At 49.4% G+C, this 24,920-nt stretch overlaps 1 protein-coding gene across 1 annotated transcript in view; it reads left to right on the top strand.

Moving 5' to 3' along the window:
* LOC132574430 (zinc finger protein 709-like) overlaps positions 1 to 15,376 on the top strand; it is a 39,712-nt gene extending 24,336 nt beyond the window's left edge. The window contains exons 5-10 of the mRNA XM_060242785.1: positions 6,408 to 6,646; positions 7,979 to 7,995; positions 8,130 to 8,256; positions 8,362 to 8,439; positions 10,463 to 10,510; positions 13,650 to 15,376. Coding sequence (XP_060098768.1) covers positions 6,408 to 6,646; positions 7,979 to 7,995; positions 8,130 to 8,256; positions 8,362 to 8,439; positions 10,463 to 10,510; positions 13,650 to 15,376 — 2,236 coding nt within the window. The remainder of the gene's footprint in view (positions 1 to 6,407; positions 6,647 to 7,978; positions 7,996 to 8,129; positions 8,257 to 8,361; positions 8,440 to 10,462; positions 10,511 to 13,649) is intronic.
* Positions 15,377 to 24,920: the final 9,544 nt, after the last annotated feature.

Genomic DNA, 24,920 nt, shown 5'->3' with positions numbered 1-24,920 from the left:
CGTGCATGTCCGGGCCTGGCCTTTGCAACGGGACCCCGCCGGGAAGAGGTGTCCCCTCTGCCGTCCTGCAGCCCGCAGTGTTGGGGCAGGAGGGGCCGAAGGAAAGAAGCAGCAGCCGCCTGCACGCCCCCCCCCCCCCCCCGCCGGTTGCAAAAGCAGCAGCCTCTCCCCGGGCGCCAGCAGGAGCCAGGCGGCCAGGGAAGGGGGGGGGGCCTTGCAGCACCCAAGGGAGAAGAGGGGAGGAGCCCGGCAGAGGCCCAGCAGCAGGCACGACCCCCCCCCCCCGCCTTCCCCCCGTCCCCCAAGAGCTCCCGGCAGCAGCAGCAGGAGGCGGCGGGCGAGGCCCCGGGGCTTCTTCAACCTGCAGAGCCAGAGTGAGCCTCTCCTTCCAAGACTGGGAAGCAGCCCTCCCACCTCCCCCGACGACGGCTTCTGGGGGGGGGGCAATTGCTGTAGCCGCTAGGAATGGAGGCGCGGCTGGAGCCCCCGGGGTGCTGCTGGCAAGGAGGGAGTACGGACACCCCCTTTCCCTGAGTTCTGCCCTCCGGAAGCCTTTAAGCCCCCCCCCTTCCCTGAGTCCTGCCCTCCAGAAGTCTTTAAGGGGACCCCCCCTTCCCTGAGTCCTGCCCTCCAGAAGCCTTTAAGGCCTGCCCCCCTTCCCTGAGTCCTGCCCTCCGGAAGCCTTTAAGGGGACCCCCCTTCCCTGAGTCCTGCCCTCCAGAAGCCTTTAAGGGGACCCCCCCATCCCTGAGTCCTGCCCTCCAGAAGCCTTTAAGGGGACCCCCCCCCTTCCCTGAGTCCTGCCCTCCAGAAGCCTTTAAGGCTTCCAAACTGGCTTCCAAATCCGGCTTCCGGGGACACAGTCTCCAGAAGATAGATAGATAGATAGATAGATAGATAGATAGATAGATAGATAGATAGATAGATAGATAGATAGATAGATAGATAGATAGATAGATAGATAGATAGATAGATAGATAGATAGATAGATAGATTGTCATTGTTCTCAAAAAAGAAATGAGAGCAATGAAATGAGGTGCTCTTCCACAAACATACCAAAGCATCAACACCCACAAAAGGACATATACATAGACCATTTAAATGCATCTAAAAACAAATAACCATTCATAACCCTGCATTTAGCCTAACCACGGCACTTGGATAGAAGCTGCCCTTGAATCTATTTGTCTTAGCCTTCAACACTCTAGATCGCCTACCTGACGGTAAGATCTCAAATAGCAAGTGGCCCGGATGTGAAGGGTCCCTTAAGATCATTTGTATCTTCCTTTTACATCCCATATCATACAGATCCACCAATGAGGGGAGAGAACATCCACAAATCTTCTGTGCTCTCACCACCACTCTTTGGCGCACCCTTCTCTCTGCTTCCGTGCAGCTCCCAAACCACACGAGGAGGCAATAAGATAAAATGCTCTCAATGGAACTACGATAAAAGGCAACCAGCAGACTCCCTGACAGTTCTTGTGATCTTAAGAGTCTTAAGTAGTATAGTCGTTGCTGGGCCTTTTTCTCTAGCGCTAAAGTATTTGCTCCCCGTGTTAGATCCTGTTTCATGGTAATTCCCAGAAACTTCCATTCTGTCACCTGTTCTACCATAACACCATCAATAAACAACGGCTGAATGTCCAGACTACTCTTCCTATAATCCACTATAATTTCCTTCGTCTTATTTACATTAAAAATAAGGTTATTTGCTTTACTCCAGGGGGACAGCTGATGAACTTCCCTCCTATACGCAGACTCATCATTCTCAGAAGGGTTCCTGTTGGGTGTGTGAACTCAATGGAGGACTGAAATGGGCGGTCCTCCTGCCAGGCTCATTGGGACCCGAATCCCTGCTGCCCTGCTCCCATCACGGGACCCTTGCTGGCTTGAATGACCCAATAGCGTGCTTGCCAGCGGGAACCCTGATCCTTGGCCCCCTTGGCCCAGTGCTCCAGCCTGCCTCATGCTGCTCCTAATAAAGAGCTGGGGTTTCACTGCCGCCTCGCCTCTTCCGTGCCTTGAACCCCCTGCATTGCAGCTCCCCTGGGTGCAGAGCAGGCCTGGGAGGTGGAGGGGTGGGGGTCCCCTGAGCTGGGGTTTTGTTGTGCGTGGCTGGCTCCTGCTCAGTCACTCCTGTTGTTCTTTTGTCTTTGATTTGGAACTTCCAGGTGAGGCTTGGAGTCTCCTGGGATAAGTGAACTCAAGGCAACCTCGCCCAGGTCACCAGGAGAAAATGGCTGCTTTGAAAGGCGGACCCCGCAGCATCCTCCCCCCTGAAGACCAGGCTCCACCCTCGAAATGTCCAGGTATTTCCCAGCCTGCAGCTGGAAACCCTCGAGAACGCATTTATCATAATCTTCATCCTTATCTAAAACAGCCCTCTGCTCACGACCCGAGTTCGATCCCGGCGGAAGCTGGTTCAGATAGCCGGCTGAAGGTTAACTCAGCCTTCCATCCTTCCGAGGTGGGTAAAATGTGTCCCCAGCTTGCTGGAGGGGGGGGGGGAGTGTAGAGGACTGGGGAAGGCAATGGCAAAGCACCCGATAAAAAAGTCTGCCGTGAAAACGTTGTGAGAGCAACGTCACCCCAGAGTCGGAAACGTCTGGTGCTTGCACAGGGGACCTTTCCTTTTCCTTTTTGAAAACAAAACAAAAATCTATTTATGAAAAGTTCAGCAGAAGGAAGGCTGAGGGAGAGACGATTAGAATCTATTTAAGAAGAAGATACTGGATTTATATACTGCCCTGTCCTCTGAATCTCAGAGCGGCTCACAATCTCCTTTCCCTTCCTCCCCCACAACAGACACCCTGTGAGGTGGGTGGGGCTGAGAGCGCTTTCCCAGAAGCTGCCCTTTCAAGGACAAAGTCTCAGAGTGGCCTACAATCCCCTTTCCCTTCCTCCCCCACAACAGACACCCTGTGAGGTGGGTGGGGCTGAAAGAGCTCTTACAGCAGCTGACCTTTCAAAGACAACTCTGAGATAGCTATCACTGGCCCAAACAGGGGTGGCTCTAGGGCGAGTAGCGCCCTAGGCAGGCACCCCCCCTGGCGCAGCATTCCACCCCCCCCCCACTGCAGTGCTCTGCTCGCCTGCCCCCGCCACGGCGACAGTACTCCGCTCGCTCCCTTCCCCTGCTCGCTGCAGCTAAAAGTAAACTCTGCCAGCTTCGCAGCCTGCGCGTTTTGTTAAGGGGGAAGGGAGTGAGGGGCGCACCACTGCCATAGTGGTGGCAGTGGGCAAACAGAGCACCAGGAGGGGTGGTGGTGGGCCGGAGGGGACTAGCAGCAGCAGTGGCGGGGGGGGGGGGGGAGAGGCAAACTAAGCACTTGCCTGGGGCACTGGGGGGGGAGGGGGAGAGCCCAATTTGCTGCCCCTACCTCTCGGCGCCCTAGACAACAGCCTAGTTTGCTTATTGGGTGAGCCAGCCCTGGACTCAAGGCCATGCCAGCAGCTGCAAGTGGAGGAGGGGGGGAATCAAACCTGGTTCTCCCAGATAAGAGAGCTCTGGCTGCCCCAAGGCCATTTCAACAGCTGTAAGTGGAGGAGTAGGGAGTCAAACCTGGTTCTCCCAGATAAGAGGCCAGTTTGGTGTAGTGGTTAAGTGCGCTTATCTGGGAGAACGGGGTTTGATTCCCCACTCCTCCACTTGCACCTGCTGGAATGGTGTTAGGTCAGCCATAACTCTGGCAGAGGTTGTCCTTGAAAGGGCAGCTGCTGCAAAAGCTCTCTCAGCCTGACCCACCTCACAGGGTGTCTGTTGTGGGGGGGAGGAAGGGAAAGGAGATTGTGAGCCGCTCTGAGACACTTTGGAGTGGAGGGCGGGATAGAAATCCAATATCTTCTTCTGAACCACTACACCAAACTGGCTCTATTTATTCATTTGTTTGTTTCAAACCTTTCTAGGCCATCTTTCCAACCTGATAGTGTCTCCAAGGTGGCAAACGTCAAACTGTTAAAACATTTTAACATTAAAACTGCATTCAAAGCGATGTACGTATAGACACAAAATAATTCATTAAAATCCAGGGAAAGCAAATGAATGCACGTAACACCAACACCAGGGAGAAGAGCCAGTAACAGCAAACAGGGGATTGTGTCTGTGGGTGAGCCTTCATCCATCCCAAAAATGCCTCCAGACACCTATTCACAGTTCCTGGGACCTCCTCAACATCCCTCTGTTCGGGCTCTGAAAATCGTCTCCTCCCAAGCGGTGATTTTCCTCTCCTCTTTCTGTTGTTTTATTCCCACCTTGTTTAACAGAAGCTTCAATCTGCCTTCGTCCTTCTGACACTTTAGGCTGGATGGGTCACCTGTCAATGCCCACCCTGCTGTGTGGACGGGGGGGGAGGGGGCTTGGGAAGGTGAAGAGAGGGGCTGTTCTGGGCCCTGCCTGGTTTGAACCCCAAACCAGAGCAGTGGCTTGCAGCTAGTTATACCCCTTTGCCACTGAGCAGCAAATCAGCATACAACGTAATACAGATGCTTAATAGATGCAAGGACCAAACAGGAAGAATTAACTTTGTTTACGTGTTCTCCATTTGTTTGATTTAATTCTGGGGGGGGGAACATAGAGAAGCAAATACATATATCGAAATTGGAGATTGATGTGCAAATGTAGCTTTCTTAATTGTGGAATGTTGAGAGTAATTAACTGAGCCCCTGTGGTTACATTTATCATGATAGCTAGTCCTGCAACTGCACTGAGAGTTTCCTTCTAGTTGAGAGCCATGAGGAGCTGGTTTTCAGCCTCCCCAAAAGACATGTTTACTGGAGATCTAACCAAGTGAACCCCACAGTGCAAAGGGGGACCCCCGTGGCTTTTGAAACAGGTACTTTTGCCTAACCCTTCAGGTCTGTTGAAGAGAAACAGACAATGGTTAAAGGGTCACCAGTCCCCCTGGTCCTTTTGAGGCTCCAGTTTCCCTTAAGAATTAGCCCCTCAGACAGATTGAACCAATGTAATGAGAGGCTAAGCTTGTAACATCCTTAAAGAGCCCAGCAGAGACAGTTAACTTTTCGAAAGAACAAAGCAGGCATATCTAAAACAGCTTGGTATGTCATTTAGCAATATTATACTAAACCGGGTCTCCAAACCACAGGGAGCACTTTAGTTTTGATCTACCAGGGCAATTCTGGTGTTTTAATAGATTTATTGAATTTTCAGGTGAAAGGGAATGGGGAAGGGAAATGGAAGGAAAGGGAAAAGGCTAGGGTACATGAATTAAAATTTTGTAGTGTTTCTACTTATACATTGTTCATTTTGTATCATCATCAGTATCAGTCATCTTATAATATTCTCTGCAAATACCTCTTATCATTCAGTAAGACAATAATTAACATCTCTTAAAGCTCCTACTAAGACAAGAATATAATTTTACACAGCAATAGTTATAATAAATTACCTTATTTTATTTTGGAAGTTTATTTATTATAACGTAACCAGTTATATAGTGGTTTCCATATTTTCTTAGTTTCACAGAGATTGGCATCTCTCAGTCTGGCAGATAGTATGTCTAGCTCTGCAAAGTCTAAAAGCTTAGACTTTTCTTGGTATTTCGTGTAGTTTCCAGTATTTGGCATCGATTATTCTGGCTGCAGTCACTGCGTATATTAAGAACACTTTAGTCTGTCTGGAATGATCTTCTGGTAGTTGTGGCGGAATTTATTTTGGGTTGACCCTCTTTATGATCTTAAACATACTCTATACTCTTAAATAAACAGTAGTATGTTTAATAAAACAACTCTGGTTGAAATCTGACTTTCAAGATCTTCTGTAGTAGATTGTGTACCATCTTCCAATAAGATTTGGTTCTGTCACATATCCGCCATACATGGTAAAAAGTTCCAGTTGTATTCTTGCATTTTCAACACATTTGACATATTTTGGTACATTTTTGCTAATTTGTCTGGAGTTAAGTGATATCTATAAAACCTTTTACAGATATTTTCTTTTAAGTTCATTGATCTGGTCATTTTTATATTACATTTCCACACTTTCTCCCAGGCTTCTAAGTCTATATTATGTCCCAAGTTTTGGGCCCACTTATTTATGCAATCTTTGAATATCTCATCTTGCATCTTTACCATTAAGAGAAAATTATAAAATTAGTTAGTTTCTGGTCCAAATACTATCTTATCGAAAGGTGATTGATCTTTGGCAAAGCCTATCATTTCATCTTTTGCAAATCTAGATTTGATTTGTAACTTCGTCCACCAGTCTAGTACAATCTCTTGTTGGCTTAATTCATCATCCATCTTTAATTCATCTATGTCAGAAAGAAAGGAGTCATATCTCCATATTTTTTGGAAGTCCAGCAGATTCCATTGCGTAAATGCTTCTACCAGGGCAATTCTCATTCGCTTTCCTTGTGACATGTGACTGTCTCTGTATCTCTTTACAGTCAAGTGACGAAAGGCATCTTGACCCAGTCGGAGGTGACCCAAGAAAAGGGGAGGATGGAAGAGCATGACCCAGAAGGAGCTGCAGCTGGCAAGACAGCAAGCAAAGGCCCCCCTCCCACCCAAGCTGGGAGTGGTGGTGAAGGCTGGGAAAGCCCCATGCCAGAGACACGTTCCCAGGTCACAGAGATCTCAGAGGTGCATGGCCAACACTTCCAGCAGTTCCAGTACCATGAGGCTGGTGGGCCCCGAGAGGTTTGCAGCCGGCTCCATCGACTCTGCAGCCACTGGCTGAAGCCAGAGAGGAACTCCAAGAAGCAGATGGTGGACCTGGTGATCCTGGAGAGGTTCCTAGCCCTCCTGCCCCAGGAAATGCAGCGCTGGGTCAGGGAATGTGGGCCGGAGACCAGTTCCCAGGCAGTGGCCTTGGCCGAAGGCTTCCTCCTGAGTCAGGCCGAGGAGAAGAGGCAGGCAGAGCAGGTGAGGGGGTTTCCTCCAGCTGTGTCCAAGTCAAGCAAGGATATCAGACCTTATTCTAAAGTTTCCCTGAGAGATATTTGCCCAGGTGTTAATCATTCGAATGGGAGATTTAACAGCCTCCTTCAGCAGCCTCCTCTGCTAGAGAATTTCTTCTCTCTCTCCAGATGTCTCACTGGGTCTGCTGATGGAAGAGTGCAGAGTCTGGGAGTGGGGCAGGATCCGTTGCTCCATCTCTTCCCCTTCTCACTCGCTGCTCTTTCAGATGTGGGGACCATCCTTGGAGAGAGAAGCTCCATTCCCTGAGGCAGAACAAGGTTCCTTGGAGGAAGGGCCGAGGGCGCAGGCCCAGGAGGGTGCCCAAAATGCCCTCTCTTGGGGTAAGGTCTCATTCTGCCTGTTTACACTTGGGGCACTCCCTGAATGTTGTGGGTGGAGAGTTCAGGTCAGGAAAAGAATTCAGTACTTTTTCATGTAACACACAGCACTGAATCCCCTAATTGTCCTGATCCAAGTAATCAAATATTTTTTAGCCAGTCCAAGGGGGGAAACCTCCGATTTTGGGGGCTTCTCCCGCCCCCAGACAACTGAGCCCTCAACACAATGACATCACGCAAAGTGACATCACCACATCAATTGGGGACGCTCCAGTTGGAGGGCAAAACTCTATGGTTTGAGGGCAATTTCACCATACAGTGTTGCCCTCAAGCCGGTGCATCCCCCTATGATGTCCCTAGCATGATGATGTCACATTTGCATGATGTCATTGCATTGACAGTGTTTGGGGGTTTTATCCTTACAACAATCCTATGCAGGAGGTTAGGCTGACAGAGAGTGATTAGTTTAAACACACAGGGCAAGGCTTCCAACTCCTGGGAAGGGAGAGTGTGAAGCGAAGAACAAAGAAGTAAATGGAACAGGAAGTCACAACAAACACCCTTCCTCGTTTCTCTTTCTGGCAGGCAGTGGAGAGATGCTGTTGAGTCATTCCAGAGGTGTAAAAACAGCTGCTTTACCTCCAGTCCAGGTAGGGGAAATGAGCAGGGGACAGCCTGGGTTCCTTACCACTTTACCAGGGGTGTTTTTGCTCCTGTAGTTTCTACAGTGGTCCAGGTGAGAGAGGCTCTGAATACCACTACTTTGACCTATGCCAAGACATACACCCTGTTCCATCCCAGACTGCTCCCTTCCAGAGTGCAGTCTCTGCCTGGCATCATCTCTGATGAGGCATCTGCTTTTTCTTCCAGTGCCCCTTTGCCTTTGAGGACGTGTCTGTCTGTTTCACCCCAGCAGAATGGGACCTGCTGGATCCGGGCCAGAAAACTCTCTACAGGGAAGTCATGCGGGAGAACTATCTGAGCGTCATCTCTCTGGGTAAGGAGGATCTCCCACAAGTGCCAGAGGTGTGAATTGCTCCCCCTGGGATGATGCATGAATCAAACTGTTGAACAGCAATGCATCATTCTGAGGCCTCTCCAGGTACTTGCCGAGGGGCAGCTGAGACCAGTGTTGTGGCCATCACCCGAGCCAGAGAAGGTGTCCTGGCCAGAGGCAAAGGTGAGGATGAGCGACTATTGTGTAGCAGGCACAAGCCAGCTAGCCAGATGCACTTAGGTGCTCACACAAAGTCCAGAGTTCTATCCCAGAAGTCCACAAACTGAAAGTGCACAAACCAAAGGGTCATTTCCAGAAGGTAAAGCCAGAGAGTGTAGCCTGGAGGTCCAAGGGTCATCCACAAGGTAGAGAGTCACAAAGTCAAACTCCAAAGCCAATCCAAGGTCGCACAAAGAATGCTCGATGAGGAGTTGTGGTTGCAGAGTTTAGCAGAATAACTTGTCGCTTCCATAACATGCAGGCTCCCAGCAGTAGGTTTTATAGGCCCTTCCTAACAAGCCCTTGTTAGCAGCCAGCAGCTTGGGAGTCCTGCTGCAGTGCACTTTCGTCAGGAAGGAGTTTGCAGTGGGCCGGGAGACGTGCACTCTGCCTCCTTGCTTGCAGCTCCCATCTTAGCTTCTGCCTCAGATACTCAAAGGGTGCAGGTGAGCCTGGTGGACTGGTCTTAGAATCTGCATCCAAGGCAATCTGGACCTAGCATTACAAGCCTTGGTATATCTTGGCTCAAGCTGAGTCAACTGAAGTCTCAGTGGCCCGGGAAGGGAGATCCCTTTGCCGGCTTTTGACGGGGTACCGTTGATACCGGCCCTGAAGGTCAAGAGCCCGGTAGTGCTCCTGGAGTCCTCTCTGACTATGGAGGCCCAGGTTGCAGCCACTATCAAATCCACCTTCTTCCATCTGCAGCTGGTACGGCAGTTGGCCCCTTTTTTTGGAGCGTAGCAACTTAGCAATGGTGATCCATGGCCACAGTAACCTCAAGAATAGACTACTGTAATGCCCTTGATATGGGGCTGCCATTGACTCTGATCCAGAAATTGCAGCTAGTGCAAAATGCTACAGCGTGGTTGTTAATGGGGCTTCCTCAACAGGAGCACATTCAACCACTGCTGAAAGAACCGCACTGGCTGCCTATCAGATTCCAAATCTGTTTCAAGGTGCTGATATTGACCTTTTAAGCCCTATACTGGAGAGCCAGTTTGGTGTAGTGGTTAAGTGTGCGGACTCTTATCTGGGAGAACCGGGTTTGATTCCCCACTCCTCCACTTGCACCTGCTGAAATGGCCTTGGGTCAGCCATAGCTCTGGCAGAGGTTGTCCTTGAAAGGGCAGCTGCTGTGAGAGCCCTCTCCAGCCCCAACCACCTCACAGGATGTCTGTTGTGGGGGAGGAAGGTAAAGGAGATTGTGAGCCGCTCTGAGATTCTTCGGAGTGGAGGGCGGGATATAAATCCAGTATCTTCATCTACCTCACAGGGTGTCTGTTGTGGGGGGCGAAGGGAAAGGAGATTGTGAGCCGCTCTGAGACTCTTCGGAGTGGAGGGCGGGATATAGATCCAATATCTTCATTTTCCTCACAGGGGGTCTGTTGTGGGGGAGGAAAGGAAAGGAGATTGTGAGCCGCTCTGAGACTCTTCGGAGTGGAGGGCGGGATATAAATCCAATATCTTCATCTACCTCACAGGGGGTCTGTTGTGGGGGAGGAATGGAAAGGAGATTGTGAGCCGCTCTGAGACTCTTCGGAGTGGAGGGCGGGATATAAATCCAATATCTTCATCTACCTCACAGGGTGTCTGTTGTGGGGGAGGAAGGGAAAGGAGATTGTGAGCCGCTCTGAGACTCTTCGGAGTGGAGGGCGGGATATAGATCCAATATCTTCATCTACCTCACAGGGTGTCTGTTGTGGGGGAGGAAGGGAAAGGAGATTGTGAGCCGCTCTGAGACTCTTCGGAGTGGAGGGCGGGATATAGATCCAATATCTTCATCTTTCTCACAGGGGGTCTGTTGTGGGGGAGGAAAGGAAAGGAGATTGTGAGCTGCTCTGAGACTCTTCGAAGTGGAGGGCGGGATATAAATCCAATATCTTCTTCTATATTGTCGGGGGCCTGTTTGTCTATGGGACCGCTTTTCCCTATATGTTCCCCAGGGAGCATTGTGTTCGGGAGTTCAAAATCTCCTCTCCATCCCCAGACCAGACTGAACTCTACAAGGGCCGGGGCCTTCTCGGTGGTAGTGCCGGTGAGGTGGAACACCCGCCCGGAGGCCATAAGGGCCCTGCAGGATCTTTCCCATTTCCGCAGGGCCTGCAAAACAGAATTCATTTGGCCTATAATGTCTTGATGGGAGAGGGCTGCCACTTCAACAGAGGCTGAGGGACACCAGCTGTGAGGAATTGGAGACCACAAGAAGTACCACTGTCAGCTAAAAGTCGCAATGAAAGAACTAGATTGCCTGCTGAAGAAAGTTCTGCTCCCACCTATCTAATTTCTTCTGAATAGCACCACAATGTTGTTTTAAATGATTTCAATATTGTCTAAGTTTAATGATTTTAGTATTAATTTCTAGTTGATTGTTAGCTGCCCTGAGTCTGCTTGCGGAGAGGGTGGGATATAAATCCAAAGTAAATTTTAAAAAATTAAAAAATAGAGTTGGAAGGAACCTCCAGGGACATGTAGTCCAGCCTCCTGCACAATGCAGGAGATTCACATATACCTCTTCACCACCCCCACTGCCACCTGCCCCACCCCCGGAAGATGGGAGGGGGCCCTCCAGAATTGCTGGCAAAGTGGCCTGGTGAAAAAAATTCTGCCTGATCCCAGAGTGGCAAATATTTTCTTGACGGGCAAGAAAGCTATGAGAACCAGCCGCTGATGCAGCCCTTCCTGCCCTCCTCGTGATCTGCCCAAGTTCACAGAACCAGCATTGCTGTCAGATGGCTATCTTAGCTTCTGTTTAAAAACCTTCAAACAAGGAGAGCCCACCACTTCCCAAGGAAGCCTGTTCCACTGTAGAACTGCTCTTGTCAGGAAGTTCTTCCTAATTTTGAGTGGAAACTCTTCTGATTTAATTTCAACCCACTGGTTTGGGTCCTACCTTCCGGGGCCGCAGAAAACAATTATTCACTATCCTCTATGACACCCCTTCACATACTTGACAATAGCTATTATATCACTTAGTCATCTCCTCTCTAGACTAAACATAGCCAGATCCTTCAGCCTTCCTCATAGGCCTTGGTCTCCAGACCCCTCACCATTGTAGGATCATGGAGCTGGAAGGGGCCAAACAGTGAACAGCCCTTGTTCAATGCAGGATCAGTCTAAAGCATGCCTAACAAGTGTTTGTCCAGCCACTGCTTAAAGACTGCCACTGATGGGGCGTTCACCACCTCCCTAGGTAGCCAGTTCCACTGTTGAACAACTCTTACTGTAAAAAAGTTTCCCCTTATATCCAGCAGGTACATTCCTACCCTTCATTTGAACCCATTATTACGAGTCCTCTCTTCTGCTGCCAAGAGGAACTGCTCCCCACCTTCCTCTAAGTGACAGCCCTTGAAATACTTAAAGAGAGCAATCATGTCTCCCCTCAACCTCCTCTTCTCCAGACTGAAGATTCCCAAGTCCTTTCTTAATCACTTGAGCCTCACCTGCTGCATCAGGGCTGGGTGGTGGCTCTGGATCAGCTGGTGGTGGTGAGTCTTGGTCAGCCTGCAGCTCATCAGCCTCTTTCCTGCTTCTGCTGACTCAGGGCCAGCCATGCGTGACTCCCCTTCTCCTGAGGAGTCCTCCTCCCCTGAGGACTTCATACTGAGCTCAGGGTGGCCCAGAACTGGGATGCTCAGAAAGACTCTGGAAGGGGCGAGTTCCTGATTTCTCTTTTCATAACATTTACAACACACTCATTGCTTTCGATAGAATTACAAACATCCCATTTAACTGTGATTTGGAAATGATGTTGTCAAGACCCAAAGCCTGGGTCCCCAGTCTTGGCACCTGAACATCACCCAGTTCAGTGGATTCACACTGGTAAGGCAGACCCTTTTATAATATAGAAAGACTGATGAAGGATTTGAAAACAAGACATTACTAAAGAATGCAATTTCTACAGCTCAGGAACAGAAAACCATGAAAAGCTCACTGTTCTGTCTTATACATGAAATACCTGGTATTAGATAGTACTTCTTGTTACAGCATAAGTATTCCATCTGTAGCCTAAGGCATTCTACAAAAGAATTTCATCACAGTGAAGCAAGAAAATATCAAAGCATACTAGAATAGCATCATAAAGCTTGCATGGCTTCTCTCTGGTCTCTACTAGTTTTATACTTTCTGCCCCTGCAGAGTCAGGTGATCCAAGAAATCCAATCAGGATCCTCCCTGATGGAATTATCCAGAGGATGTTAGAACACTCCCAATCCCCCCCTCCCTCCTAGTTACACAGTGGGATACACAAAGGGTCTCACAATTAACCAATTACCACAGTCTTGAGTCTGGCCCTGAAAATAATAAGGATGTTAGTGACAGAGAGAGTCAAATCATGAACACCTGCAGGTCAGACCAGGCGACAAAATTCACGTAAACCCTGTGCTGAGATTGTAGGCTATGATCTTGACTGTGGGTCCATCCTTCCAGTAGAATTTGTACTATTGAATTTCTTCCCATCCACATAAAAGAATGCTCTCTCTCTCCCTCCCTCCCTTCCCCCGTCAAAGAAGAAGGAATAAGAGAGACTTTTGTGGAGAAAGACAATGGTTTCACATCTGAAGAAAGGCTGGAGAGTTTCTCAATGGGATCCCAAGGACATATTTCCTTCCCAACTCAGCTGGCTGAGAGTGAGTATCCTTCACGGTTCTGTCAAGGGAACAGGCAAGGAGTAGCCATGAGAGTTTTTTTGATTCAGTTCTGAACAACATCTGGTTTGGTACAATCATGCAGCCTGCTGGGTAAGGAGGCAGAAAGGGAGGCCTTCATGGAACTGGGATTTAGAAGGATATAGTTTGTCTGGAAGAGGTCAGTTTTAGCAAAACCAGTCATTGCTGTGAACATGCTCATCATTTAAATAAACCTTATTTGAATAACATCACAGAGGTGGACTGAGGGACTGCTGAACAGAATCAGACAACAGAGCCCTCTGCTGAAACGCTGGTGTTGGCTGACAGCCGAAATGAGTCTAGAGTTGGCGTGTTAATTGGCATGACAAGCTCAGCCGTGGCTCTTGAGGGGATGAGGTATCCTTAAATACTAGACATTCTGGGGAAAGGTGGGAGGAGGTTAAGATCAGGGAAGCTAGAACAGACTGAAGAGCCGTCAGTCACAAACAAGTTTTTGGACATTATCTGCCCTCCCAGGTGTTAATGGGAGCTCTCTCTTTATTCTTGCAGAGGATGATCAGAGAAACGAGGAGGGTGGGGAACTTCTCCAGCATTTGCCAGATCAAGATCAAGACTTGAAAGAAAACAAAAGATATCGAAGCAGACCTAAAAGAAAGGAAGGCAGCTGTAAGGTTGAGAAGAGGAAAGAGATTAATGTATATTTTCCAAAGCAGAGAATAATTAAGGCATCTACATCCAATCAGTATAGAAAGTACTTCAAAAATAGATCACAGCTCCTTGTGCACCAAAGAGTACACAAAGGCAAGAAACCTTCTGAATGCTCTGAGTGTGGAAAGAGATTCAGTCACAGTAGCACTCTTAAACGGCACCAAAGAACCCACACAGGGGAGAAACCTTTTGAATGCTCAGAGTGTGGGAAGAGATTCAGTCAGAGTGGCAATCTTCGACTGCATCAGAGAACCCACACAGGGGAGAAACCTTTTGAATGCTCAGAGTGTGGAAAGAGATTCAGTCACAGAGGCACTCTTCAACTGCATCAAAGAACCCACACAGTGGAGAAACCTTTTGAATGCTCAGAGTGTGGAAAGAGATTCAGTCACAGAGGCACTCTTCAGCTGCATCAAAGAACCCACACAGGGGAGAAACCTTTTGAATGCTCAGAGTGTGGGAAGAGATTCTGTCGGAGTGACCGTCTTCAGCAGCATCAAAGAACTCACACAGGGGAGAAACCTTTTGAATGTTCAGACTGTGGGAAGAGATTCAGTCAGAGTGGCAATCTTCAACTGCACCAGAGAACCCACACAGGGGAGAAACCTTTTGAATGCTCAGAGTGTGGAAAGAGATTCAGTCACAGAGGCACTCTTCAACTGCATCAAAGAACCCACACAGTGGAGAAACCTTTTGAATGCTCAGAGTGTGGAAAGAGATTCAGTCACAGAGGCACTCTTCAGCTGCATCAAAGAACCCACACAGGGGAGAAACCCTTTGAATGCTCAGAGTGTGGAAAGAAATTCAGTGACCGTGGCAATCTTCGACACCATCTAAGAACCCACACAGGGGAGAAACCTTTTGAATGTTCAGAGTGTGGGAAGAGATTCAGTCAGAGTGGTAATCTTCAGCAACATCAAAGAACTCACACAGGGGAGAAACCTTTTGAATGCTCAGAGTGTGGAAAGAGATTCAGTCAGAGTGGCCTTCTTCAGCAGCATCAAAGAACTCACACAGGGGAGAAACCTTTTGAATGCTCAGAGTGTGGAAAGAAATTCAGTGACCATGGCAATTTTCGACACCATCTAAGAACCCACACAGGGGAGAAACCTTTTGAATGTTCAGAGTGTGGAAAGAGATTCAGTCGGAGTGGCCATCTTCAACTGCATCAGAGAACCCACACAGGGGAGAAGCCTTTTGAATGCTCAGAATGTGGAAAGAAATTCAATGACCGTGGCAGTCTTCGACACCATCTAAGAACCCACACAGGGGAGAAACCTTTTGAATGCTCAGAGTGTGGAAAGAAATTCAGTCAGAGTAGCCATCTTCAGCCGCATCAGAGAACCCACTCAGGGGAGAAACCTTTTGCATGCTCAGAGTGTGGAAAGAGATTCAGTCACAGTGGCACTCTAAATCTGCATCACAGAACCCACACAGGGGAGAAACCTTTTGAATGCTCAGAGTGTGGAAAGAGATTCCGTTACAGTGGCCATTTTCGAAAGCATCAGAGAACGCACACAGGGGAGAAATCTTCTGAATGTTCAGAATTTGTAAAGAGATTCAGTTAGAGTGCCATCTTCAACTACATCAGAGAGCCCGCACAGGGGAGAAGCCTTTTGAATGCTCAGAGTGTGGAAAGAGAGTCTGTGTCACATAAGAACATAAGAGAAGCCATGTGGATCAGGCCAATGGCCCATCAGGCCAACACTCAGTGTCACATAAGAACATAAGAGAAGCCCTGTTGGATCAGGCCAGTGGCCATCCAGTCCAACACTCTGTGTCACATAAGAACATAAAAGAAGCCATGTTGGATCAGGCCAGTGGGCCATCCAGGCCAGCACTCTGTGTCACATAAGAACATAAGAGAAGCCCTGTTGGATCAGGCCAGTGGCCCATCCAGTCCAACACTCTGTGTCACATAAGAACATAAGAGAAGCCCTGTTGGATCAGGCCAGTGGGCCATCCAGTCCAACACTCTGTGTCACATAGGAACATAAGAGAAGCCCTGTTGGATCAGGCCAGTGGCCCATCCAGTCCAACACTCTGTGTCACATAAGAACATAAGAGAAGCCCTGTTGGATCAGGCCAGTGGCCCATCCAGTCCAACACTCTGTGTCACATAAGAACATAAGAGAAGCCCTGTTGGATCAGGCCAATGGCCCATCAGGCCAACACTCAGTGTCACATAAGAACATAAGAGAAGCCCTGTTGGATCAGGCCAGTGGCCATCCAGTCCAACACTCTGTGTCACATAAGAACATAAAAGAAGCCATGTTGGATCAGGCCAGTGGGCCATCCAGGCCAACACTCTGTGTCACATAAGAACATAAGAGAAGCCCTGTTGGATCAGGCCAGTGGCCCATCCAGGCCAACACTCTGTGTCACATAAGAACATAAGAGAAGCCCTGTTGGATCAGGCCAGTGGCCCATCCAGTCCAACACTCAGTGTCACATAAGAACATAAGAGAAGCCCTGTTGGATCAGGCCAGTGGCCATCCAGTCCAACACTCTGTGTCACATAAGAACATAAAAGAAGCCATGTTGGATCAGGCCAGTGGGCCATCCAGGCCAACACTCTGTGTCACATAAGAACATAAGAGAAGCCCTGTTGGATCAGGCCAGTGGCCCATCCAGTCCAACACTCTGTGTCACATAAGAACATAAGAGAAGCCCTGTTGGATCAGGCCAGTGGGCCATCCAGTCCAACACTCTGTGTCACATAGGAACATAAGAGAAGCCCTGTTGGATCAGGCCAGTGGCCCATCCAGTCCAACACTCTGTGTCACATAAGAACATAAGAGAAGCCCTGTTGGATCAGGCCAGTGGCCCATCCAGTCCAACACTCTGTGTCACATAAGAACATAAGAGAAGCCCTGTTGGATCAGGCCAGTGGCCCATCCAGTCCAACACTCTGTGTCACATAAGAACATAAGAGAAGCCCTGTTGGATCAGGCCAGTGGGCCATCCAGGCCAACACTCTGTGTCACATAAGAACATAAGAGAAGCCCTGTTGGATCAGGCCAGTGGCCCATCCAGTCCAACACTCTGTGTCACATAAGAACATAAAAGAAGCCATGTTGGATCAGGCCAGTGGGCCATCCAGGCCAACACTCTGTGTCACATAAGAACATAAGAGAAGCCCTGTTGGATCTGGCCAGTGGCCCATCCAGTCCAACACTCTGTGTCACATAAGAACATAAGAGAAGCCGTGTTGGATCAGGCCAGTGAGCCATCCAGTCCAACACTCTGTGTCACATAAGAACATAAAAGAAGCCATGTTGGATCAGGCCAGTGGGCCATCCAGGCCAACACTCTGTGTCACATAAGAACATAAGAGAAGCCCTGTTGGATCAGGCCAGTGGCCCATCCAGGCCAACACTCTGTGTCACATAAGAACATAAGAGAAGCCCTGTTGGATCAGGCCAGTGGCCCATCCAGTCCAACACTCAGTGTCACATAAGAACATAAGAGAAGCCCTGTTGGATCAGGCCAGTGGCCATCCAGTCCAACACTCTGTGTCACATAAGAACATAAAAGAAGCCATGTTGGATCAGGCCAGTGGGCCATCCAGGCCAACACTCTGTGTCACATAAGAACATAAGAGAAGCCCTGTTGGATCAGGCCAGTGGCCCATCCAGTCCAACACTCTGTGTCACATAAGAACATAAGAGAAGCCCTGTTGGATCAGGCCAGTGGGCCATCCAGTCCAACACTCTGTGTCACATAGGAACATAAGAGAAGCCCTGTTGGATCAGGCCAGTGGCCCATCCAGTCCAACACTCTGTGTCACATAAGAACATAAGAGAAGCCCTGTTGGATCAGGCCAGTGGCCCATCCAGTCCAACACTCTGTGTCACATAAGAACATAAGAGAAGCCCTGTTGGATCAGGCCAGTGGCCCATCCAGTCCAACACTCTGTGTCACATAAGAACATAAGAGAAGCCCTGTTGGATCAGGCCAGTGGGCCATCCAGGCCAACACTCTGTGTCACATAAGAACATAAGAGAAGCCCTGTTGGATCAGGCCAGTGGCCCATCCAGTCCAACACTCTGTGTCACATAAGAACATAAAAGAAGCCATGTTGGATCAGGCCAGTGGGCCATCCAGGCCAACACTCTGTGTCACATAAGAACATAAGAGAAGCCCTGTTGGATCTGGCCAGTGGCCCATCCAGTCCAACACTCTGTGTCACATAAGAACATAAGAGAAGCCGTGTTGGATCAGGCCAGTGAGCCATCCAGTCCAACACTCTGTGTCACATAAGAACATAAGAGAAGCCCTGTTGGATCAGGCCAGTGGCCCATCCAGTCCAACACTCTGTGTCACATAAGAACATAAAAGAAGCCATGTTGTATCAGGCCAGTGGCCCATCCAGTCCAACACTCTGTGTCACATAAGAGAAGCCCTGTTGGATCAGGCCAGTGGGCCATCCAGTCCAACACTCTGTGTCACATAAGAACATAAAGAAGCCATGTTGGATCAGGCCAGTGGGCCATCCAGTCCAACACTCTGTGTCACATAAGAACATAAAAGAAGCCATGTTGTATCAGGCCAGTGGCCCATCCAGTCCAACACTCTGTGTCACATAAGAGAAGCCCTGTTGGATCAGGCCAGTGGGCCATCCAGTCCAACACTCTGTGTCACATAAGAACATAAAGAAGCCATGCTGGATCAGGCCAATGGCCCATCCAGTCCAACACTCTGTGTCACATAAGAACATAAGAGAAGCCCTGTTGGATCAGGCCAGTGGGCCATCCAGGCCAACACTCTGTGTCACATAAGAACATAAGAGAAGCCCTGTTGGATCAGGCCAGTGGCCCATCCAGTCCAACACTCTGTGTCACATAAGAACATAAGAGAAGCCCTGTTGGATCAGGCCAGTGGCCCATCCAGTCCAACACTCTGTGTCACATAAGAACATAAAAGAAGCCATGTTGGATCAGGCCAGTGGGCCATCCAGGCCAACACTCTGTGTCACATAAGAACATAAGAGAAGCCCTGTTGGATCTGGCCAGTGGCCCATCCAGTCCAACACTCTGTGTCACATAAGAACATAAGAGAAGCCGTGTTGGATCAGGCCAGTGAGCCATCCAGTCCAACACTCTGTGTCACATAAGAACATAAGAGAAGCCCTGTTGGATCAGGCCAGTGGCCCATCCAGTCCAACACTCTGTGTCACATAAGAGAAGCCCTGTTGGATCAGGCCAATGGCCCCTCCAGTCCAACACTGTCACATAAGAGAAGCCCTGTTGGATCAGGCCAGTGGCCCCTCCAGTCCAACACTGTGTCACATAAGAGCATAAGAGAAGTCATGTTGGATCAGGCCAATGGCCCATCTAGTCCAACACTCTGTGTCACATAAGAACATACGAGAAGCCCTCTTGGATCAGGCCAGTGGCCCATCCAGTCCAACACTCTGTGTCACATAAGAACATAAGCCCTGTTGGATCAGGCCAGTGGGCCATCCAGTCCAACACTCTGTGTCACATAAGAACATAAGAGAAGCCCTGTTGGATCAGGCCAGTGGGCCATCCAGTCCAACACTCTGTGTCACATAAGAACATAAAAGAAGCCATGTTGGATCAGGCCAGTGGGCCATCCAGGCCAACACTCTGTGTCACATAAGAACATAAGAGAAGCCCTGTTGGATCAGGCCAGTGGCCCATCCAGTCCAACACTCTGTGTCACATAAGAGAAGCCCTGTTGGATCAGGCCAATGGCCCCTCCAGTCCAACACTGTCACATAAGAGAAGCCCTGTTGGATCAGGCCAGTGGCCCCTCCAGTCCAACACTGTGTCACATAAGAGCATAAGAGAAGTCATGTTGGATCAGGCCAATGGCCCATCTTGTCCAACACTCTGTGCCACATAAGAACATACGAGAAGCCCTCTTGGATCAGGCCAATGGCCCATCCAGTTCAACACTCTGAATCACACAGTGGCCAATATATATATACACACACACACTGTGGCTAATAGCCACTGATGGACCTCTGCTCAATATTTTTAACTAATCCCCTCTTGAAGCTGGCTATGCTTGTAGCCGCCGCCACCTCCTGTGGCAGTGAATTCCACATGTTAATCACCCTTTGGGTGAAGAAGGACTTATTTCTATCTGTTTTAACCCGACTGCTCAGCAATTTCATCGAATGCCCACGAGTTCTTGTATTGTGAGAAAGGGAGAAAAGTACTTCTTTCTCTACCTTCTCCATCCCATGCTTAATCTTTTCAACCTCTCTCATGTCACCCCGCAATCGATGTTTCTCCAAGCTAAAGAGCCCCAAGCGTTTTAACCTTTCTTCATAGGGAAAGTGTTCCAACCCTTTCATCCTCCTAGTTGCCCTTTTCTGAAACAGGGCCATAGCCAGGATTTCATGTTTGATGCAGCCCACAGCAGAATTTGTTGTTGGGGGGGTGGGGGTTGGCTGGGAGGCCACCCAATTTGGCAGTTCAGGGTTCTCAGAACTGTAAGCTGCCTTGAGGTCCACAAGAGAACCCCCCATTTGCCTGGACAGGCGCAGCAGCTCTGCTCCCCCCCCCCCCGTTTCTTATGTGCCCCTTCTCTCAGAGAGAAAGAGACCTCCTGACTCTCCCCCCCCCCCCCCGCTGCCTTTGCTCTGCAAGATGTGTTAGGGAAGCGAAGGGGGGGGGGGGGAGTGAAAAGACCAGCAGCAATGATACTTGTTCAGATTGATGGTGAGCAAAGAGGACAGATTTGGGCCCTCCAATGGAGGGGGCCATATAGGTGGAACATAAGAGAAGCCCTGTTGGATCAGGCCAATGGCCCCTCCAGTCCAACGCTCTGTGTCACAGAAGAAGAAGAAGATGATATTGGATTTATATCCCACCCTCCACTTCGAGGAGTCTCAGAGCGGCTCACAACCTCCTTTACCTTCCTCCCCCACAACAGACACCCTGTGAGGTGGGTGGGGCTGAGAGGGCTCTCACAAGCTGTGCTTGCATCTGCCACCACCTCCTGTGTCAGTGAATTCCACATGTTAATCACCCTTTGGGCAAAGGATTTCCTTTTATCCGTTCTAACCCGACTGCTCAGCAATTTCATTGAATGTCCATGAGTTCTCATATAGTGAGAACTGGAGAAAAGGACTTCTTTCTCTACTTTCTCCATCCCGTGCAGAATCTTGTAAACCTCTCTCATGTCACCCCGCAGTCGACGTTTCTCCAAGCTAAAGAGCCCCAAGTGTTTTAACCTTTCTTCATAGGGAAAGTGTTCCAAACCTTTAATCATTCTAGTTGGAGGCGGAGGGGTTGAAAGGGAGGCCCCACTGTTGCTACAGGCCTGGCCAGAGCTCCCTTTGGAGTTCAATGATGCTTGTCACAACCTTGCTCCTGGTTCCACCTCCAATGTCTCCTGGCTCCGCCCCCCAGTCTCCTGGCTCCACCCCCAAAGTCCCCTGATATTTCTTGAATTGGACTTGGCAACCCTACTTGGGAGAAAGCATATAAGGCCCCCTCCTCTCCTCCTCCTGAGAGCTGAGTCATGGGGGAGGGGTTGCAGCCAGCAGGAGAAGACCACCCCCACAATCCACTTCCATCCATCCAAGGAGGGGGGAGCTAGACCCAGGGGGGGCCTGGGACAGTGCAGACCCAAGAGGCAACTGCCGTGGGAGGTTTACTTCCAGCCCCTTTCTGTGTTCATTTTGCCCTCCTGGCTGGAAATAACAGCGCCCTGCTCAGGCTCTTAGAACCTCTCCTCTCTTCGTTTTATTCCCACCTTGTTTTACAGAAGCTTTAGTCTGCCTTGGTCCTTCTTACACTTCAGGCTGGATGGGTCACCTGCCAAGGCCCCCCCTGCTGTGTGGGCGGGGGGCTTGGGAAGGTGAAGAGGGGGTCTGTTCTGGGCCCTGCCTGGTTTCAACTCCAAATCAGAGTGGTTGCTCGCAGTTAGTTATGGTCCTTTCCTGCGCCTGTGTGTGCGGCCAGAGTGTTCCTGTGCCACACCCGTTGAGCACTGGATGCTGGGAAAGGACCGTTTTTCAGCTAGGGATGCTGGCTGGTCGCAGTGCCTGAGAGCCTTGTTTTTCAAGGGTTTTGAAGTACAGAAGTGTTTTTAGGAGTTAAGAAACAGGCAAAAAGAAATGGCTCATAAACTTCCCACAGACAGAGTTCTACACACACTAGGGGGCAACCACTAAAAAGGCCCTTCTTCAAGGAACTGATTTCTGAGCCCTCCACACCTGCGCAGCCAGAGCAGCTGAGTGCAATAGTGCAAGGTGGCTCCAAATTACCTTTCTTCCCTGGTGTGCTTTCTTCCCGGTGTTTAACAGGGTTTCTGCTCTACAGACTTAGTGTAACCCATGTCATTTTCTAAGATGATATTTCATTCTTCAGGAGAGTTTTTGGGCAAATTTTGAACAGCATTTGAGTCCACTGGCATCTTTAAGATCAAAGTTTTATTCAAGGTATAGGTTTTTGTGTGCATGCACACTTCTCCAGATACATTGAAGTGGAAGTTACCAGTCCATGCATATGGGTAGAGGGTGAGCAGTAAATTAGCAAACGGTATAATGAAGATGTTAAACGGATGTAAGGACCAATTAGAAGTTTAGTTTGTGTGGTCACCATTTGTTTAGATTTAATTCTGGTGGGAAACACAGAAAAACAAATCAAAATCTCAGAGCTGGAGATTGATGTGTAAATATCTTAATTGTGGAATGCTGAGAGTAATTAAGTGAGACCCTGTTGTTGCATTATCATGATATCCAGTCCTGCAACTGCACTGAGAGTTTCCCTCTAGTTGCGGCGAGAGCCATGAGGAGCTGGTTTTCAGCCTCCCCAAAAGACATGTTTCCTGCAGACCTAACCAGGTGAACCCCGCAGTTCAAAGGGGGACCCCCGTGGGTTTTGAAAGAGGTGCTCTTGCCTAACCCTTCAAGTCTATCGAAGAGATACAGACGATGGTTAAGGGCTCACCAGTCCCCCTGGTCCTTTTGGGCAGGGCAGGATTAAACCCTGTGGAGGCCCCTGGGCGCTCGAAATCTCAGTGCCCCCCTCGAAAATTGTCTCCTACTATCTCCTGCGGGCGCCTTCTCAAAGGACAAAGCTGCGGGGGGGTGGCAGAGAGAGGCACAAAGCCAGCTCTAGACTAACTGGCACGCTAGGCAAAACTAACTTCTGTTGCCCCCACACACACACACTGATAACCAATTTTCGAAAACAGATGAATTCTCACCGTGACTTCCAGGTGCTCTTTTGGTGGAAGAGGCAGCCTCCAGCAGAATTCTGTGCAACCAGCCCCTCCCTCCCCCCAGAGAAGACTATGACTGCAGATTTATTCCCTGAATCAGAGAGAGCGACTTACAATCTCCTATATCTTCTCCCCCCACAACAAACACCCTGTGAGGTGGGTGGGGCTGAGAGAGCTCTTACAGCAGTTGCCCTTTCAAGGACAGCTCTGCAAGAAGTATGGCTGACCCAAGGCCATTCCAGCAGCTGCAAGTGGAGAAGCGGGGAAGAAGAAGACTGCAGATTTATACCCTGCCCTTCTCTCTGAATCAGAGCGGCTTACAATCTCCTACATCTTCTCCCCCCACAACAGACACCCTGTGAGGTGGGTGGGGCTGAGAGGGCTCTCACAGCAGCTGCCCTTTCAAGGACAACCTCTGCCAGAGCTACGGCTGACCCAAGGCCATTCCAGCAGCTGCAAGTGGAGCAGTGGGGAATCAAATCTGGTTCTCCCAGATAAGAGTCCACGCACTTCACCACGACACCAAACTGGCTCTTAAAATACCAAAGATGGGCAAAAGATGAGAAAAGCCAAGGAGATTCTGTTGCTAAGGTTCAAAAACACCTGTACAATGTACTTAAAGTGAAATCATGACTTGACAATCGCTGTACACTTGGGAAACATTTTCATGATTTCATCACCGGGCATCTGAAAATGTAAGTGAACTGTTCCACATACTCAATACTTAATTCCAATTATTTATCATTACACTGGAATTAATCCCGTTATCTATTGCATTCTACCTTATAAGCCCTGCTCAGATCCTCACTCTGCCATCAAGTTTACTGGCTGACCTTGGATCAGTCACTGTCTCATACCAATGTAATTTACAGTGTTGTTTTGAGAATAGAATGGAGGCGAGAAGAACCAGGTAATCCACCTTGAGCACCTTGGAGGAAGGATGGGATAAAAATGCACTAAACAAAAATGTACTTGAACATTTATTAATTTCCCATCTTGGCTCAGATTCCCTCGCCCCAATAAAGTCTCTGTGATGCTTAAATCTTGATCAGTGAACACTATACAGTGAATGCTGCAAACTTCTGAATAATCCAAGTCAGCCTGAATCATCTGAATTGAAACGCCTTCCCTGTGGAGAAGACGGCATAGGGTTCGCAGGTCCAGCTCAAAAATATATGGAGACTCTGGGGGTGGAGCCAGGATACCTTCCTATTCCCTAAAATAAATCAAAATGCAGCAGGGAAGAAAACGACATTGGATTTATATTCCGCCCTCCACTCAGAGTGGCTCACAATCTCCTTTATCTTCCTCCCCCACAACAAACACCCTGTGAGGTGGGTGGGGCTGAGAGGGCTCTCACAGCAGCTGCCCTTTCAAGAACAGAATCTCAGAGTGGCCTACAATCTCCTTTCCCTTTCTCCCCCACAACAGACATCCTGTGAGGTGGGTGGGGCAGAGAGGGCTCTCACAACAGCTGCCCTTTCAAGGACAACCTCTGCCAGAGCTATGGCTGACCCAAGGCCATTCCAGCAGGTGCAAGTGGAGGAGTGGGGAATCAAACCTGGTTCCCCCAGATAAGAGAGCTCTGGCTGACCCAAGGCCATTCCAGCAGCTGCAAGTGGAGGAGTGGGGAATCAAACCCGGTTCTCCCAGATAAGAGAGCTCTGGCTGACCCAAGGCCATTCCAGCAGGTGCAAGTGGAGGAGTGGGGAATCAAACCCGGTTCTCCCAGATAAGAGAGCTCTGGCTGACCCAAGGCCATTCCAGCAGGTGCAAGTGGAGGAGTGGGGAATCCAACCCGGTTCTCCCAGATAAGAGAGCTCTGGCTGACCCAAGGCCATTCCAGCAGGTGCAAGTGGAGGAGTGGAGAATCAAACCCGGTTCTCCCAGATAAGAGAGCTATGG

The sequence above is a fragment of the Heteronotia binoei genome, chromosome 6 (assembly GCF_032191835.1).
Source record: "Heteronotia binoei isolate CCM8104 ecotype False Entrance Well chromosome 6, APGP_CSIRO_Hbin_v1, whole genome shotgun sequence".
In the NCBI taxonomy this organism is placed as follows: Eukaryota; Metazoa; Chordata; class Lepidosauria; order Squamata; family Gekkonidae; genus Heteronotia; species Heteronotia binoei.
This window is presented reverse-complemented; position numbering and strand designations above follow the sequence as displayed.